Consider the following 15,888-nt stretch of genomic DNA (forward strand, 5'->3'; position numbering starts at 1 on the left):
GCTAAATATTAAATATTTATTAATTGAAGTACGCCATATTTATTACATTTCAAAATACATGACGATTTTAAAAGCCTTTTGGGCCTCAGATTTCTGTATCTGTTTCACGATTGTCAATAGGCAAGTAGGTAGCCTCCTGAGCTTGACACAAGTGTTGGGTCTAAGGCACGATTTCTCACGATGTTTTCCTTTGTACGAGCGAATGTTAAATGCGCGCACATTGAAAGTAATGGACTTTCTATGATGACGATGCTTAGGCCACTAAGCCACACATTCATTTTAAATTAATCAGCCCACTACCGAATATATTAAGCTCTGCATCAGTCGTGTTTATTCTGAACTCCTAAGTTGGTGACAGATCGATTTCGGAAAATTCTGCTAATTTTGAACCTTAATTGTTAGACCCGAGATATCTCTGACCGGACAGTGACATCAATTTAAATATATAATAAATTGTTGCAGCGTGCGAGTTCGCAGGCTTACAATGTCAGATACAGTTCGGTGATCACAAGGAAGACAAACACACGCCTGGCTTTTTGGAGTGAGTCAATTTTTTAAAAGTTTATAATCTTTTTTGCGTTTGAATGGCATTAATTTTGAAAATACGTGATTTAATTTTTTTTTATTTACTGGGTTTAACCACCACCTGCCCTACTCCCATCAGCTTAGCGATAATTTCTCATTCCTAATTATTTTTAAGTTTAAAAGAATTCCTGCCGGCTTCGTACGTGAAGGTCAAAGGGATAGAAAAGAAAATTTTCAAAGAGCATAAAAAGCATATAAATCTGAGCGAATTGGATGCGAAAGTACTATACACGAAGAGCGCTAGGGATCTGCCGACTTACGGCGTGGCTTTCTTCTTGGTCAAGGTGAGTTTAAGGATTCGTATTAAATGAAGATGTAGACATTTTCTTACCAAAGAGTGTGAGGAAATATTTTGGGAAGCGGGACATGATTTTATATAGCAGTGGTAACTGTTACTTTTCTCTCTACTGTGACTGTTCTCGCGAAGGTAGGAGGATAGATGCTTTCGAAATGGGGAGCTGGAGGTTCAGGAGTACCTGGACAGCTAAAGGATTTTACAATTCATAGACAACCAAAAAAGGATCCTGAGCGAATGTTTTTGTTATATCACGTAGTATTTGAGTTGCAAACATACGAAAATGCGATATTATATTTTTAGGAGAAAATGAAAGGAAAGAACAAGTTGGTGCCTCGACTTCTCGGTGTGACCAAGGACTCGGTTCTACGTCTGGATGAGAAGACCAAAGAGATCCTTCAGACCTGGCCTTTGACCACTGTACGGCGGTGGTGCGCCAGTCCCAACACGTTCACACTGGACTTTGGAGATTACAGGTATTTTGAGTTCTATTAGGGGGTTGTTGACCTCAGCCTTCAGACCTCAGTGCTTCAGACAGAAAATATCATTGAAGCAGGCATCTCTTCTTCTCAATGATTTTTTTATAGATTAAGGGGGAAAACAAGCCTTATGGACGTCCACAAAGGGAAGTTATGGTAGCCCATGGACACTTATTTAAGTTACCGGCTTTTAAGGGAGATTCTTCTACGACTTTCCCCTCTTCTACGACCTCAGGAATGAGAAGCTCTAGTTACAAGTTCTTTTTATTTCAGTGACCAATACTACTCGGTCCAAACGACGGAGGCCGAGCAGATCCTGCAGGTGATTGCGGGATACATTGACATAATAGTCCGCAAGCGGAGGGCGAAGGACCATCTCGGAATAGAGGGGGATGAGGGGTCCGCCATGTTGGAGGATTCGGTTTCGCCTTCCAAGTGAGTGAAATTCTTTAAATGAGGGTTATTGGGGTTATAGATAAGTTGAATTCTAGAAAATTAAACCGACGTGAAAAATGAAGTCAAATAAATTGGCAGCCCCACTTAAAAAGTTTGCTTTACAAATATTTAGGTAATTTGTACCATGGGACTGGCAATCCCAGCAAGAAAAAGAAGAAAAAAGGAAAGGAAAACCCTTTGGAACATAGATAAAAAGACCATCGTTTCGTTATTTCATACCAAAATCAATTTTAAAAGGACGTTTTTTCAGGCGTATTCTTTAAGAAGGTCGGGTGTAAGGTGCCTCCTGCCCCGTCAGTCATAATCAACTCTGTTCGGTCCATAGCTTCCCTTCAAAATTCACGCCACTCATAATATAATTCATGGAATTCATTCAATTTATATTTCAGGGCAAACATAATACAACACGACACATTCAAGTCGGGCAAAGTCAATACGGAGTCTGTCGCGAAACCAGCTGTGCTGAGACCTGGAGCTGAAGGTGAGATTTATTATTAGATATTTATTGAAAAATTTATAGTTAATTACATTTGTAGTTAAATAATTCGTAATAAAATACTATGTTAGGTAAAGTATAGCATTTCATTTAGATTTATTTCTTTTAACATAATAAATTTAGCTTAAAATATAACAATCTACCCAACCACCAATCACACGGTCCAATGTGTCATCCACCACCACAATGCTCCACTGAATACTCAATCAGTACTGTCCTGGGTTCCCTGAACGCACCGTCCAAAGTCAAGATGGCGCCTCGACCACACCCGAGGCATTTGCTCGGTTTGATTCTTAAAAATAATAAAAGGAATATATTTATCAACTGACTCAATCAGAACATTTCCTAATAATCTGAGCATTCCCCGACATATATATATACATAAGGTCCTCTATTAAATTAATTTCTACTTATTTATTAAGAAATTACTGATCAACGAAGTTGTTTAGATATACTTAATAAATTAGTCGTTTTAAATTATTTAAAAAAAAACTGTTTCAATTCTAATTAATTTCTCAACAAATTACTGATCAACGAAGTATCCAGTTTACTCAATAAATTAGTTGTTTTAAACTGTTTTAATTCTAATTAATTCGGATGAAAACAGTTTAATACGTAGCTTTAGTGCTTCTTTTCATTTATGTTGCTTACAAATCACAAAGGTGCCAAGCCGTTCGCAGTGGGCCACATGACTGGGGCACAACAGACCACCATCTCCGGACAGGCCATAACGGGACACACCCCACCCGCTGTCAGTATTGTTTTGCTTGATTTCTTTTTCAATTTAATTTATTTTTGTGCTCATGGAGATGTTTTTTTCACGCTTTCTATGGATTTGCAGTTGTCGAAATGGGCTGTGTAGGTATTGATACAAATTTATTAAGACAAAATAATTTTTTTCGATTAGAAATAGTTCTAAAAATGCCTATTCATGTAAAGTGCAAGACAACTTAATTAAATAATTCTAAAAAAAACAATAGTACGTTTTGTCCTTTTTTATTACTAAAGTTGCCTGGATGAGTATGCTTGTTACAGATAAGGCACACACCTTGTGTTCTTAATAATTATCTGCGCTTAAAGTAAACAAAAATCAATTTAACAATTATACATTCAGGCTTCTCAAGTACAGCAGACCAGAATTACATCGATTTTGAGCGAGCCGCAACGAGCGTTGCTGTCGACAATCACATCGGGGCGTGAGGTCATTAAGCAGACTGAGGAAAGGTTGACCAGGGTGAGTGAAAATCCTAACTCTTAATACTGGAGCCAAAAACGGTACACGCATTTAAACAGACAAACACAGTTCACAATCAAAATCAAAACAGTGCCCTTACTCTAACTCCTTCTAGAAAACAGCGTGCCGTTTCTTAAAAAGCAGTCAATGCACTCGCGATATTTTGTTTTATTTAAAATTATTAATTTCTGAATTAGTACTTCTAGGGAACGTTCAAGTTTTTAAGTTTTAGTTACGAATTTTTCCTCTTGTAAAACGTTACGATGCGGGGCGGGAATTGAATTACGCGTTATTGTTAATACTATTTTCCACTTTCCAGTACTTTACACCACATAATGGTGTTACTAGGTTTGGTCACGATACGTTTACAGAAACGTTACGGCGCGTTTCATGGGGCGTGTCAAGAATCTCCAAAAATTGCGTGACGTAATGCTTGAACGCTCCCTTACTCATTAATTTGTTTGTTAGGTTTGTTTTTCAAGTAAATGAATGTTCTTAAAGAGAAAAAAATATCTGGAACCGCAAATAGCGTCCTCTTTGAATGAAATCAGTTTACAGATGTCAGGTTATATCACCAACTATTGTGATCACCGAATTATAGTATTGAGTTTTCCCAATTATGGACTTAATTGTCGAGAGTTAGATCATGGACTGTTGTTTAATAGTAATACTGGTTTTTTTTTTAATTTCATAAATTGTTAACTGCGTTTATGAGTATACCGTTTTTAGCTTCTGTGTATTGTGTAATTTTCTTTAGTTTTGTATCTTATTAATAATTGATATCTATTTGTGTATTTCAATGTTTGAATGTAATTATTTCCAATTTGAAAAAATAAATTTGGGAACTTTGGAATAAAAAATAATAATACCATTTAGATATAGTTAATGATGTGCTGCTGTCTTAACATTAAATATTATTTTAGGCGGCACTGCCAGCCCTGGGATCGGACGCGGGTTCCATTCGTTGGAAGACATCTACATTGGACAGTAGCAAGCAAGTGGTGACGTCACACATCGCGGCTATGAATGCTGCGACTGCGCAAGTCGTTACGTTGACTGCTGGTAAGTGCTAGCATTCACACTCCATTACTTAATTCTCCCTTTTTCACTTTAAATTTCTATTAAATGCAGAAAAATAAGTACGTTTTACTAAATTAGTTAATTAAAAAAACGCTTAAAAATTTACCAACATTTGAAACGTTATGTCAGGCACATGATCCTGAACACCTCTTAGATCATGAAAGAGATACAGAAACCTTAATATTTCAGGACCCACAGAAGAAGTGGACCATACAGCCGTCGGAGCAGCTATCACAACTATCACAACCAACTTACCGGAGATGACCAAGGGTGAGTAATGATAGCTCCTATATTACCAGAACTGACCGCAGCTGAGCGTTTAAATGCAATGCGTTTTTTGGCAAAGGCTGGCGAAGAGCGTGCTTCTGGCAATGTTTATCTCTTATATAAAAGTGTATATAGGAATCTTTATTTATATTTTGTATCAGGGATTTTGAGTTCTTACGGTGTAAACATTTTCAAATCAGTCCAGTTTTGAATGCAAACAAATCTTTTCTCTATGTATATTTCAACATTCTCGTGCTGATCTTATTAGGGAATTCGTAAAGAATAGTATTCGTTAAGTGGCTTCAGCCTGTGACTCCTCCTAAAGGGCGTAGAATCATTGGACATTCTGTATACAGACAATACTCGCTCGTAAGAAGAAAAACAACTTTACGCCTCTAATGAGATATTAATATCAATAATAATTGTAGGTGTCCAAATGATTGCTGCGCTGATGGAAGACGACAATGGCGACAGTCTTCTAGACGCGACGAGGAAATTGTGCAGCGCCTTCACTGATCTGCTGAGAGCTGCGGAGCCGGAAACTAAAGAGGTGTTTATCATGTTATTAGTAGTTTGAGCCAAATCGAGCCAAAAAAGTTTTGCACCTAAGAAGGCCCTTAAACCCCTCTTAATTCTATATGGATGTTTCCAGCCGCGTCAGAACCTACTAAACGCAGCGTCTCGTGTCGGTGAAGCTTCGACAAGCGTTCTTCACACAATCGGCGAAGAAACTCCCCAAGACAAGGAAACCCAGGTAATTAATGAGAGGAAAGCGAAAAAATCCTTCTTGTATAGAAAATTAAATTATTGTTATGAAAATTTCTATAAAGTGTTCTTTGGTAGGGATAAGAATGAATACGGTGCAGATTTTTATGTTGGTAATGATGAAATTAATGATAAAAGAAGTGTACTTAATGTTGGTAATGATAAAGGTGCGGTTAATAAAAATGAATCTAATAAAACTAGTATAGTTATAGATAACAATAATGATAAATATGAAGATGATGGAATTTATGAAGATATAAATGTTAATGATTGGGGAAAATTAGATGTCATACAAGAGGAGTCGGAAAGCGATTATTATAGGAGCCTAGAATATTCGAATATTAATACACCAATTTCAGTCAAAAATCCAAAAACGCCAGATAATAATAACGTTGATGACATTCTTAATAATTGTAAAGATTATTTGGACAATGAAAAACCAAAAATCCCTCCGAAAAATGTTGCCGACAAAATAAATAATATCAAAAACGATTTTTCTAGCCACGACTACGCTAATATACGTAAAACTAAAAACGAAATTCTCCGCGAACAATTCTTTATGTCGAAGAAGATCGAGTGTGAAAGCATCAAAAATGACGTTACTAAAGCGGGTGATAATGTTAAAGTGGCCGGTGCATTGAATATGAAGGTTGATTTGGATAAATATAATCGCGTTCTAACTACGACGAACACGTTTCTCGAGAAGGCGGAGGCCAGTTTCGAGAAACACGGTGTTAAAGACGTTAAGAATTTCGAGACTTTCATTAAAGAGAGCGAGAAATACTACAGCGAGAAAAATATAGGTAAAACAGAAATTCGGATTTTCTATAACCCCACGTTTGCGAAGCGTAATTGTCCGTTTTGTAACAGGAAATGTCCGAGGACGGACACGAAATGCTGTCCGGAGTGCGTTTGTCTTGAAAGGGAGTTGCACAAGGCGTTCAAAGAGAATTGGTTGAACATTTTCCTGATTTTGGCGTTACTTTTTGTTTTACTAGCGGTGTTTGTTCAGTGGGTGTTAACAACGCTAGGATGTGCAGATGATGAATTTGTTGGGAGTAACGGAACATGTCTGTACAATGCTCTATAATGTTTTGGGACGACGTCGCTTGTATGGGGTATGGGGCTGATATTTTATTGGAGAAATCTCTTAAAATGATTATCCTAATATTATAGCTAGTTGAATTTTGGATGCCGCGCTCGGCGCTTTGACTATACCATTTTAGCCAGGTCTCCTTCTACCTGCCGTTTTGCTTTGTGTGACGTACGTACGTGTCCGAAATACTCAAGTTTCCCTTTTTAGGCACTTCTCTATTCTTCTGCATTCTGTCCAGCAGAGTTGTATGTCCGACAAAGTTAAGCATACGTTGACGTCGGTTTCCGCAAAGCAGCACAGAGAAACAACGCGCAATGTGCTAACGTTTCGATTCTATGATCACTGTTCTCATTAAGGTTAAAGGTTAATGGTTGGTGGACTGAGTTTCCCCACTCTCATTAGGTCCGTTGTGCGTAAAGTCCTGGCTAGCTAAGCCTAGCTCCTTCCAGAAGCACAGAAGTCTGCTGGGCACTTCACGGAGCGACCTCACTGCTTCGAGGATTTCTGTTCGTTTTCATTATTCACTGTGCCTAGATATCGTATTTTGGAGACACGATCCAAGGTCTGATTGTTGAGGTGTATTAGTTGCGGGAAAAGCTCCGGTGTTCGGCTTGACTATCATATTATAATTTAAAAATTCTATTGGTTTCCACAATTGGAAATTTTTCAGAAATTTCTCAAACATTGATAAGGGAAGACTGGGTCTACTGAGAAAAATTTCCAAAGTCCTAAAATTGTTGTAACAGTGCATTCAACCTTTGATTTTATCTATTAATAGGCGGCGATGTCATATAACACCTAGAAAGACTATGGTTCTAAGACCTTAGGGATGAGGTCACCTCAAACAAAATCAACCTCGTAAAAAATAATATTTAGACAGTTTCTAGCTTAATATTCTCGATTCATGAAAGCTGCTCTAAGGAGAAAAGTGAGAGATGTTTATGTTTATAAATAATCATTCCATTTTATTATAAATGGGACTTAATAATATGTTTTTACAATATTTTTTTTAAAAAAATGGTTGTCTGTAATGTTGGTTTACGGACTATAGATTAACGTGACAACGTCATAACAAAACATTGATGAAATTATTGCATACTTTATTGCATACTTAGAGAGGATGACAGATAGATGAGGAGCAAGAGCTGTTTCATTTGTGCAGCCGGCGTTCATGAATTCATTATACGTTGTCACTTCGAAAAATCTGTGGCGGTTATTGTTGATGCGATCAAATATATGTTGTTTGAAGCTAGGTTTTGAACTGGCTTTATCGTTTTAACATGAGCTTATCTCTAAGATATCATTAGGCGTAGGGGGATTATCTGTTTCTTGATAGGCAATGATCAGGTGATCAGTCTTATGAGGCACGTGGGTCTAAAGTCACGATGTTCGCTGTACATAGGAAGTCCATTGGAAAGAGTTACAGCTGAAGCGACTAGACGAATACGCATTCCTAATAAAATCAGCCGTCATTGATTTTGTTGATATATCTGTACATCTACAGTGATATTCTAAAGCAGAAACATTTGATTATTGAATAGGCTCCAGAACAAGATTTGAAAAATTCTTTATCCTTTAGAACCCTACGGAAACTGATGAAAATATTATTGTTCTATAATTATAGATATATAGCCATGATCGCGGAACATACATGCTTATTATTTGTAGGATTTAGCCATAAGTGGTAGCGGGTCACAATTATAGCTGTCACTTGAAAACTCTAAAGACAAAAGTAAAAAAAATGACATTTTATTTAGTATTAGCGGTTAAATTGTTTTAAAGCGTCAAATACTCGCTATTTAAATTGGAATTGGAATCGCCAATTTATTACTCGTTAAGAGTGAAAGGTCAATGACACTAGATGGGGTCATTCACCAGTTTTTTTTTTATAATTTCTGGTAAATTAGTTTTTTAACAAATCTAATACAACACTACACGCAAAATTCGAACGAAATTAATTAAACAGGTAGATTAAGTATAGGGGTGTGGAGGGTAATCTCCCCTATAACGCGGTACATCCGGCTGCGTTATAAAAAATCGCGTTGTAGGAGTAATCTCGTAAAACCATTGAATAAATAAAAAACTAGGAAGCAAAACTTAAGTTAAGTTTAATTTTATAACACAATTGAAACAGGTGCGCACGCAAAACTAATCATGGACTTGACAAATTTACTCAAGAAATATAGAGAAATCTCCGCGTTATAGAGGGAAGGACTGCGTTATATGGGGGACGGAATTCGCGTTAGAGGATGGATTACTGTGTTTAATAAATTACCGTCTACTATTCGGATTATTAGGCGTTTAATCAATTTGAATAGAAGACTTAAATGGGGACGGCTCTTTCATGGCGACCTGCGTCTCTTTCGTATTACAGTGGAATCTCTATAACTCTACCCTTGTTTAGTCGAAATCCTCAGTAAGTCGAAAAAATTGCAATTCCCTTCCGATGAACCCTTAAAGACGAGGTATCTCGAATTATTTCCACTTTATAACTCGAACAAAATGTTATTTCTCTAAGAATGATTGATAATCCATATTTATACTATAACTCGAATTTCTTTCGAAGAAAAGGAGACGAAAGAGAGTTAGTAAATTAGAATGATTAACGACGTTTGACTTGTAATTCCTCGAAATAATAGCAATAAAATCTAAACTGAATGTTCTGGCACGGGGCTTTTTCTAATAAATTGTTTTGTCTTGTACGCTTGAAATGAATGAATACATTAAAAAAATATATTTACCATTCACTTCCCTTGACATTCAGGTTATAGAGATTTCACTGTATTTATTTGTAAATAATATTACAACTCCATATGCATATAATACAAAAACACTTTGACAATATACAAACCCAAAACGGATAACATTGATAGATAAAACGAAACAGAAAACATAAGTAAATTAAGCACATTAATCGATTAAAGAAAGAATTATTAGTTACTACTGCTAAATAATATTCCGCGTCCAAAATGATTCCTCACAGCCTCTTGGGAAAGGTGGAAAGTGTAATCTTCATAAATTATGTTTTAGTCAGCTAATCCGAAACATTGGCGATGTACGCAGACACGTGTACGAGGTACATGGAACAATTGTGAATATGTTATTTGGTAATGAAAAGTTCCTTTTTAATAAGTTTTCATAGGCAGCTCTCTATTATTATTATTATTTAGTTGTAAACGTTATCCTTACAAATATACAAAAGTCTTAAAAACTAAATTTTCGTCTCTTGACATGTGAGAAAAAAAAAATAAGTGATGATACAAACTTTTTAGATTTAGGCCTCAGATTTCTGTATGTTTGAAGATAGGCAAGTAGGCAGCCTCTCGTGCTGGACACATGCCGTAGTGTTGGGGTTAAGGCTCCGTGATCTCAGAGATGAAAGACCCGCTGAAGCCACTGGGCTAACACTGCTCGCTCTCTCTCACTCATTAAGAAAAGCTCGTTTATTTCCAATCTTTACAAATGTTGAATACAGCTTTCAAAAGCTTTTCCCAAATATCTCTGTCCATGGCTTCCTTTCTCCATTCGCTAACTAAAGGTTCTATATCTTCTATCCACCTTTTTCTACGACGCCATCTTCTCCTTCTTCCCCTTGATCCTTTTCAGTTACATAAGTGTTTTTGTATGGATCGTGGGATTTCCCTCAAAGTCAGCGCAGACGTAATCCTTTAACTATTGGACAGTAACTCACTATATTAAGACTTTTGTGTATTTGAGGGATTAATTAAAATATTGCCATTTTTACGATAGAATATCGCTTCGGTGAATGTTAGTAGAGTAGTACCTCGACAAACGAATGAACTCGTTACTTATATGTCAAGTTGGGCGTACCCAAAGCACCACCTCAGTTGTATTTGAATAAGAAAATTAATTTCACGCTTCAGTTCAATAGACGCGATCTTCTTCGGACTCATGGTTGAAAAAATAAATGGGAAATGTTTTTTAAATGCACAAAAACTTATCAAAACTGTCTCGAAAAAATCAGACTGATGTCTGAGGTGGAAGAAACTGTTAGTGCAGTGTGTGTTTCCTCCAAATCTTGGTCTCAATAACTCGTATATCGAGGTACCACTGTATTAAATATTCATAACAAATCGTATGTTATGGACACATAAATATGTGTTTAGAAGAAAAACATTCGTTGACACACATATCCTAAAAATGTATACAAATGGTGTTTTTGTACATATTTTTGTTAATACATTTGCTTTATTACATACATTGATTTTTTTATTTACGACTAACTGTGAATAGTAACAACAAAGTGAATGTAGTGACAAGAATAATAACTAACCATCCCTGTAGTGTATTTATGGAACTTACGAATGGGCTGTTTGACATGAAAAATAGTGTCATTGTGTTAATTTATCAACAAAAAAAACATAATTGTCAGTTTTATTTGTCTTGGGGTTTAATTTCGTAGGAGACTGAACTATTTTTGAATGAAATTTTTGTAATTTAATACATAAATACATGGCGACGCCATATTGTCTGGAGAAATAAAATAGAATTAAAATGTAACTTGTATAGGTTCCAGTATGGTCTATTATATGAAAAAAGTTTTTAGGCTAGGCTAGAATGTTACTGAACACTTACATTCAAAGTATACAAGCACCCTAAAGCGAAGTCAAAAACGGAAAAGAAAGCAGTTAAGAGAAGAGAGTATGAAACTCTGTTCAATTATGTTTTTTTTGTAAATGATTGTAGAGCTTACTCTCAAAAACACTTTCGATCAAAAATACTCTCTAAAATTTCTAACGCGGTGGAAAAGAGTTTTGTTCGCCACAAAAATCCGAAACGTTGAACTTGTATGACGCTTCTAGTTGTATGTTGATTCGATTAGTTTAGTAGCCTTAACTCGCTCAAGTCATAGGAAAATGTGTTGCTAAGTGAAAAACTAGAAGGCTGGACCAATACCAGTTTTATTTTATTGCTAGAACTCTGAGGAAAGGTTTTACGGAGAGAAAGTTTCACGGAATAACCTAAAAATCTATTTTTATTCGGGAAACTCTATGGGGTAGCATAGCAATGTTCCATACGAAAAGGAAGGCTAAGTAAAAAAATCTTAAGGCGAAACAAAGTTCACGGGTGCCTGAATACTGAGAAAGGTTTTTGTGGAAGAAAAAGTTGGAAAAATTCCACCGAAAAACCTAAAAACCAGTCTATGGGAAAGCATACCAAAATGTTTCATATGTTAGTTTGTTACTAAAAAGGTAGGCTTAGTACAATCATATTAAGGCGAAACGTAGTTCCCGGAGCTAGTTGTCAATAGAATGGGTGCCATATTTTAGCACTCGTGTATAATAATAATAATAATAAAGCGTCTTTAATGTGGTATGGCATAAAAGATACAAATTTAATGGGCGTTAGTTATTGCTCTTTCGTTTATTTATATTCTGGCAACGCTGATCAGTGTACCAACAAAACGTATAACAACAATACATATTTCGGTCCTATGATATTTAATTTTGATACATTTTTTAATATTATGAATATTTTGACTTAGAATAACTGTTTGAAATTTTTAGGACATACTACTGTCCCTTGCGAAGGCCGTAGCGAATACAACTGCCGCCTTAGTACTAAAGGCAAAGAACGTGGCTGCACAATGCAGGGATGAACAGCCTCTGCAGAATACGATCATCGCAGCCGCTACTCACTGCGCTTTGGCGACCAGTCAACTCGTCGCCTGTGCTAAGGTTTGTTCTCAAGGCCAGCTTCATCACCTCCTTTCATCTTCTTCCTCCTTCGTCCTTCTTCCTTGCTCCTTTTCCTTCATTCTCCTACTTCCTGCTCTAGTGAATTCTTCAGACCAATTTGGCTGCTTCTAGATGATGTCTCCAGTATGACTGATTGTCTGTTGACTTCTCTGTCCAGTGTTCAACACAGAAAGAGAAGAAAGACAGCAAAGAAGGCTGCAATTAAAAATTTACTTAAAATTACTACAAACACTTGAATTATAAGAAAACTGCTTGTTAAGAAAGTGCTGTATATCTAACCTAAAAGGACCAGTGCCTGGCACAAAAGACCCAATGGAAGGTCGAAATAAGCGCCTTTCAGGCAGTGATTTGTTTCATCTCTTTCAAATTGTGTTTATGGAAAGATGAGTTACTAAATAGAAAAAACTTATAATCTTTGGTTTGTTTATGGAACGAAACATTGATAAAAATTTGGTTGGCAAACGGGCAGGAGGCTCATCTGTTAAGTGATACCGCCGCCCATGGACACTCAATGCCAGAGGGCAGCTGGCTTTCTTGTTTCTTCTTTTTTCTTTCTTTACTCAGTTTGAATAAGATTGACATTAAAAGTGAGAAGTATTACTGAAACTCCAACACGTTATTGACGCACTTTAGTCACAATTTCGTCGATTCTTAATATCCTAAGTTTCCTGGAAGAACAATAAAGGCGATGAGATTTTATTTTGTTCTATACAGAGCTGTCTTAATAAACTATAATTTTTTCAAACTAGGTTGTCGCTCCGACTCTCCACAATCCAGCGTGTAGGGAACAGCTGACGAGCGCAGCGCGACTGGTTGCACAAGCAGTCGAGCGACTGGTCGGAGCCTGCCAACACGCGCCGGAAAGTGCCGGGCCGGGAGTAGAGCACCTGAATCTCGCAGCCCAGAGAGTCACAGATGAGCTGGAACGGCTTTTGGCGCATTGTGATCTTGGTAAGAGCTTTATAAACCTTGTATGATTACAATTTTGATTGGCTGGTGCCTCTAACAAAATTATTTAAAAAGATTATGCAATAGGTGTTTTGACAATAATATTAAATGTTATTTAGAGTTATCTGTATAAAACGTGCATTTGAAAAGCTTTTTTAGCTGAAATCCATTATTATGTTACTCATAACGGTCAAAGATAAGTTGTCTCCACTATGACGTTCAAAAATTATCATAGTATGGTTCTTGGAGTTAATTTTTGGGTTTGTTTTTGGTCGAATTAGTGACAGTAGACATTAATTCCGGCTCGAAGCAGCTTCTGTAAATTAAGAATGATAATGAAAGTGTAAAGAACTTTAATTGGTACGTCACGCCATCTTGCTTCAAGTTTTGAATTTTTAAATCCCTAACAGAATTGACAATTTGTTTAGGCTCTATGGTCACTTTATTTTGCGAACTAGGGAACTATTTAATTGAAAATTGCGTAAAGAAAGAGTATACTCTGTAAGGCCGGCAACGCAACCACTAAAATCGGTGTCTATGTGCTGCGATGACTGCTCCGTTTAGGCGTCCGCTGAGCTCATTTGAAATGGTTTTAATTTTGTCAAATACCACAGTATTGAACTTAATATATGTTTAAACAGATCGTCGTGGTCAAGCGACAGTAATTGAGCAATCCGTCGAAAGTGTTCTAACAGCGAGCGAAAGGCTTGGATCAGCCGGTGAACCGGCAGAGATGCTGCGAAGAGCTAGAGTATTGGGACAGGCTACAGCTAGACTTATCGCTGATATTAAGGTAAGAGAGAGTGAAAGTTTGTATATGTGTGTATGAATAGTCAGAGTTACGCCCCGAGAGCATGATTGATAAAGAAAATATTTTAAAAAGGACAAAGATGAAAATTAATTTGGAAACTTATTTGAAGAAGAGAATTAGAAATTGTGGAAGTGCATTATGGAAGGTGGTATGAAAGGGAGACGAATGAAAGAAACAATCTTAGTTAATTTATAGTTAAGAGATAGAGAAGAGCAGTGGATGAGTGAGTCTTTGATGATTAATGCAGGTTGTAGTGAATATGAATTTAGAAAAGGAAGAGAGTGAGAGAAGTGACTTTACAGAAATTTGTGGACAAAAAAACTTACATCGTGAAATTTTCAGACTGAAGCGGAGAAACAGCCTTCGGAGAGTCAAGGCAAGCTGTTGGCTGCTGCTAAGCTCTTGGCAGACGCCACTGCCAGGATGGTGGAAGCAGCCAGGCAATGCGCTTCAGAGCCGCAGGTGGGACTCCAGGATATATATTATTTTAGATTTTTTATATTTGTTCATCGTTTATATGTTAAATTAAAGTTAGTTCTCAACACATCAATGCTGGCGCTACCTGCCTTATGATCTCCCAAGGTCATTCCTGTTTTCCAATGGTCACTTTTGAAATTGATGATCCCTCTTGTTTTACCATTCTTGCTTATACAGGACACTCTTGTTAATCTTAAAGCGGGTGTAAATTAAAAATGTGTTTTTGTTTCAGGATCGCGACAAGCAAGAGGCTCTACTCCGTGCAGCTGAAGAGTTGAGGTTCATAACGGCTGATTATGCGCAGGGGCAGGACATAGTCAGCTCACAAGTCGCGAGATTATATGTGAGTTAACTGGAATTATTTAAGTCTCATTCTCCACCAACATTGCTTGGTAACGTTAAAAAGGCGGCAACTCACCCAATTGGTGTCCATGGGCCATAACTGCCTTTCTTGACTGTCCTCTAAGCTCGTTAGTAAATAATGTTAAACATTTCAGGAAAGCGCCAGACAAGCCGCCTCCAGCGCCAATCAGCTGATCGCATCAGCTCATAACGCGACACAATACAACACTAACAAGTATTCACAGGTAAGATTCGGATCTAAAGACACGAGATTTTTAGATTCAAAGACAATCGATTTGTTTAGCGTGAATCTTGCAAAAAATCGAAAGTATTATCAAAAGGCGGTTACGCACTTGCGAGCCTTGTGGGCTTGGGATTGAATATATTAATTTCCTTATAGGAAGCTCTTCTCTCGGAATGCTCCATCCTCAGTTCCCATATTCCAAGATTGTCAGAAGCTGGGAGCGTCTTCAGCGCCAGACCCCACCATCCAGCAGCGCATTTGGACTTGGTCACTGCATCGGAGACTTTCTTACAGGTGAGAAGGCATTTAAAAATATTTTTATTTTATGCAACGGCTTCCTTGTTTTTATTATACAGGTTGTACCATAAGTTATAGTCCAGCTGCAGCATTATGATAGACCAGGTAATGGGTAAACCCAGAACATTCATTTTATACATCCTGTGATGTTCTTTCTTTTATTATCCGACCGTTTTTTTGTATGTGTCAAGAGGCAGGAGGCTAATCTGACAATAAGTGATACCGCCGCCCATGGAAACTCACATTGCCAAGGGAATTGGCAAAAATACTCCAGTGGGCAGCTGTGAAGCAAAACG

The 15,888-nt window shown here is 37.1% G+C and overlaps 1 protein-coding gene across 1 annotated transcript in view; it reads left to right on the plus strand.

Moving 5' to 3' along the window:
- The window catches only part of LOC123718408 (talin-1), a 64,397-nt gene that overhangs the window by 18,674 nt on the left and 29,835 nt on the right, over positions 1-15,888 (plus strand). The window contains exons 9-26 of the mRNA XM_045674847.1: positions 463-541; positions 701-869; positions 1,184-1,356; positions 1,633-1,794; positions 2,205-2,296; positions 2,974-3,062; positions 3,426-3,545; positions 4,469-4,607; positions 4,815-4,895; positions 5,321-5,442; positions 5,545-5,646; positions 12,282-12,452; positions 13,223-13,424; positions 14,063-14,214; positions 14,575-14,694; positions 14,942-15,052; positions 15,207-15,296; positions 15,452-15,589. Of these exons, the coding sequence (XP_045530803.1) occupies positions 463-541; positions 701-869; positions 1,184-1,356; positions 1,633-1,794; positions 2,205-2,296; positions 2,974-3,062; positions 3,426-3,545; positions 4,469-4,607; positions 4,815-4,895; positions 5,321-5,442; positions 5,545-5,646; positions 12,282-12,452; positions 13,223-13,424; positions 14,063-14,214; positions 14,575-14,694; positions 14,942-15,052; positions 15,207-15,296; positions 15,452-15,589 (2,312 nt within the window). The remainder of the gene's footprint in view (positions 1-462; positions 542-700; positions 870-1,183; positions 1,357-1,632; positions 1,795-2,204; positions 2,297-2,973; positions 3,063-3,425; positions 3,546-4,468; positions 4,608-4,814; positions 4,896-5,320; positions 5,443-5,544; positions 5,647-12,281; positions 12,453-13,222; positions 13,425-14,062; positions 14,215-14,574; positions 14,695-14,941; positions 15,053-15,206; positions 15,297-15,451; positions 15,590-15,888) is intronic.

The sequence above is a fragment of the Pieris brassicae genome, chromosome Z (assembly GCF_905147105.1).
Source record: "Pieris brassicae chromosome Z, ilPieBrab1.1, whole genome shotgun sequence".
In the NCBI taxonomy this organism is placed as follows: Eukaryota; Metazoa; Arthropoda; class Insecta; order Lepidoptera; family Pieridae; genus Pieris; species Pieris brassicae.